The following is a 1,053-nucleotide window of genomic DNA, read 5'->3' on the forward strand; positions in this document are numbered from 1 at the left end:
ACACATGTACTGGACTGACTCTGTATCTCTGGGTAGTGCATCATGTAGAGAAGAGCCCAGCGTAAAGTGGTGGCAGTTGTTTCTGTCCCAGCTTCGACCATATCAAGGGTGCAGATCAACAGGGTTTCGATGTTAAAGCCAGCCGCAGGATCCCCTTTATTCTGAGAACATCAATAAATCGATTCAGTTCATCCCACTCCAGAGTCGCAAATGTACCACATTAAGCATTTGGCTTGTCTCAAAAGTCCGACCTTCTCAATCTCTGTCAGATAAACATCAATGTAATCTCGAGGTTCCTCTGGGTTCAAATCCTCCTGGTGCTTCTCTATCTGTTTCCTCAGGAAATTTTTGATCTCTCTGTAGTTGGAGAGAACCGTCTGGTGAGGCCCGGGGAAGTACTTTAGCAGGCCAGGGAAGGCATCGTACAGCTGTGGGTGACAGGGGAAAAAAGTACACGGTAGTACAGTTTTTTGAGGTACCGTGATGATGAATTAGCCGTTAATTACCTGAGCCCGAGCCGAGCCAGCGAGAAACACGGCTTGACTGTCCAACTCCAAAACTTTACGATAGATTTCATCGCTGTACTCAAACCGATGTCCGAAGACCACCGAGGCGATGATGTTGGACACAGCACTGGTTATAGTAGAATGTGGTTGGAAAGGTCTTCCTGGAAAAACAACTTCAGTTGAGCTCTTTTCAGCTTCTCATAAAAGCTTAAATTTGTTTTCCATTTTACTACTTGCCTTGTTCTTCTTTAAACGCCTCACAAAGACAATTACATTCCACTTGAATGGACTTTTCCATTGACCTCTGTCCTTCTCCAAAGTAGCGCAGGTGAATGTTGGTGAACTTCCTTTGTTTCTTCCACAGGTAACCGTTACTCAGTGATATGCCTTGAATACATAGAAATAGGAATTTTAGTTTGTTTTTGATGTAAACAGAATTCACCCAAAGACATCAACAGTAAGTGATCCACATCTTTGGCCCTCATAATTCTGACAACGTTGACCTTTCTAACATTTGTTGATTTTGATTTAAGGATTTCTTTTTTTT

At 42.9% G+C, this 1,053-nt stretch overlaps 1 protein-coding gene across 1 annotated transcript; it reads right to left on the reverse strand.

The window, feature by feature from the left end:
* Window positions 1–5: 5 nt before the first annotated feature.
* LOC103399219 (cytochrome P450 2J2-like) lies at window positions 6–951 on the reverse strand (the record flags this gene model as incomplete). The annotated part of the gene is made up of 4 exons (XM_017031046.2): window positions 6–161; window positions 252–428; window positions 507–667; window positions 744–951. Coding segments are annotated over 4 exons (702 nt in total), but the record flags the coding sequence as incomplete, so codon positions are not given.
* Window positions 952–1,053: the final 102 nt, after the last annotated feature.

Source organism: Cynoglossus semilaevis, unplaced genomic scaffold, assembly GCF_000523025.1.
Source record: "Cynoglossus semilaevis isolate Cse_v1.0 unplaced genomic scaffold, Cse_v1.0 C19132370, whole genome shotgun sequence".
Taxonomy (NCBI): domain Eukaryota; kingdom Metazoa; phylum Chordata; class Actinopteri; order Pleuronectiformes; family Cynoglossidae; genus Cynoglossus; species Cynoglossus semilaevis.